Genomic DNA, 826 nt, shown 5'->3' with positions numbered 1-826 from the left:
ACACACACACACACACACACACACACACACACACACACACACACACACACACATGCGTACAGGTGGGTCAAAAGGTTGGAACAACTGAGAGGATTGCAGACCTGATCATGTAAGCAGATACTAACTGGGGTCTAAGATAATATGAGCAAACATGATGGCACTATCAGTTAGCATTCATGCTGGTGAATTAAACTAAAAATGTACAAATACATATTGTAATTTAGGGTAATTTAGGTACAGTAGACATGTTTTAAATCTACCAATGTATTTTTTCAGTGATGTCAGACTTCCCTTCAGAGGAGCACTGGTGGATCGCCCTTGGTAAGATTAATACATTTTCTTTTTCGAAAACACAGAAACTTCCCCTCCTTCTTTATTATCAGAAAGCAGATTTTTATTTTATTTTAATTTAAAACCATGTGTTTGATTTGTCTCTCTGCAGGTTCAGGACTGGTCATGATGATATTTGGAGGACAGCTCTTGGCCTACAAACTCTTTAGGAGCAACTTTGTTTATCCTGCAGATCTGCAGAACTTCTAATGAAAACAAGGAGGAAAGCTTTTAACTGGCTTACTGGTTAATCCCAGGTCTGAAACATGCCAGTCAATTTGCATTACATTTCACTGTGAAGCTGTTTCACTAGGAACACACACACATATTGTATGTATAAATAACTATGCATGTATAAATGTATAAACCTATTGAAGTGGATATTTAATTGCATTAGTTGGTTAATTTGAACATGTATAAAAGGTTAAATCTGTCCATTTAACAACACATTTTTGTACTTATTCAGATATTTTTATTCTTAATTCACTCAATATAC

At 35.4% G+C, this 826-nt stretch overlaps 1 protein-coding gene across 1 annotated transcript in view; it reads left to right on the top strand.

The window, feature by feature from the left end:
* Window positions 1–807, top strand: part of tmem244 (transmembrane protein 244) — a gene marked incomplete in the record, with an annotated part of 8,947 nt that extends 8,140 nt beyond the window's left edge. Inside the window, 2 exon segments of the mRNA XM_014011892.1 lie at window positions 277–321; window positions 443–807. Of these exon segments, the coding sequence (XP_013867346.1) occupies window positions 277–321; window positions 443–540 (143 nt within the window).
* Between the last annotated feature and the right edge of the window lie 19 nt (window positions 808–826).

The sequence above is a fragment of the Austrofundulus limnaeus genome, unplaced genomic scaffold (genome assembly GCF_001266775.1).
Source record: "Austrofundulus limnaeus strain Quisiro unplaced genomic scaffold, Austrofundulus_limnaeus-1.0 Scaffold86, whole genome shotgun sequence".
NCBI lineage: Eukaryota > Metazoa > Chordata > Actinopteri > Cyprinodontiformes > Rivulidae > Austrofundulus > Austrofundulus limnaeus.
Note: the sequence above shows the minus strand (reverse complement) of the source record. Positions and strands in the feature narration are given on the sequence as shown.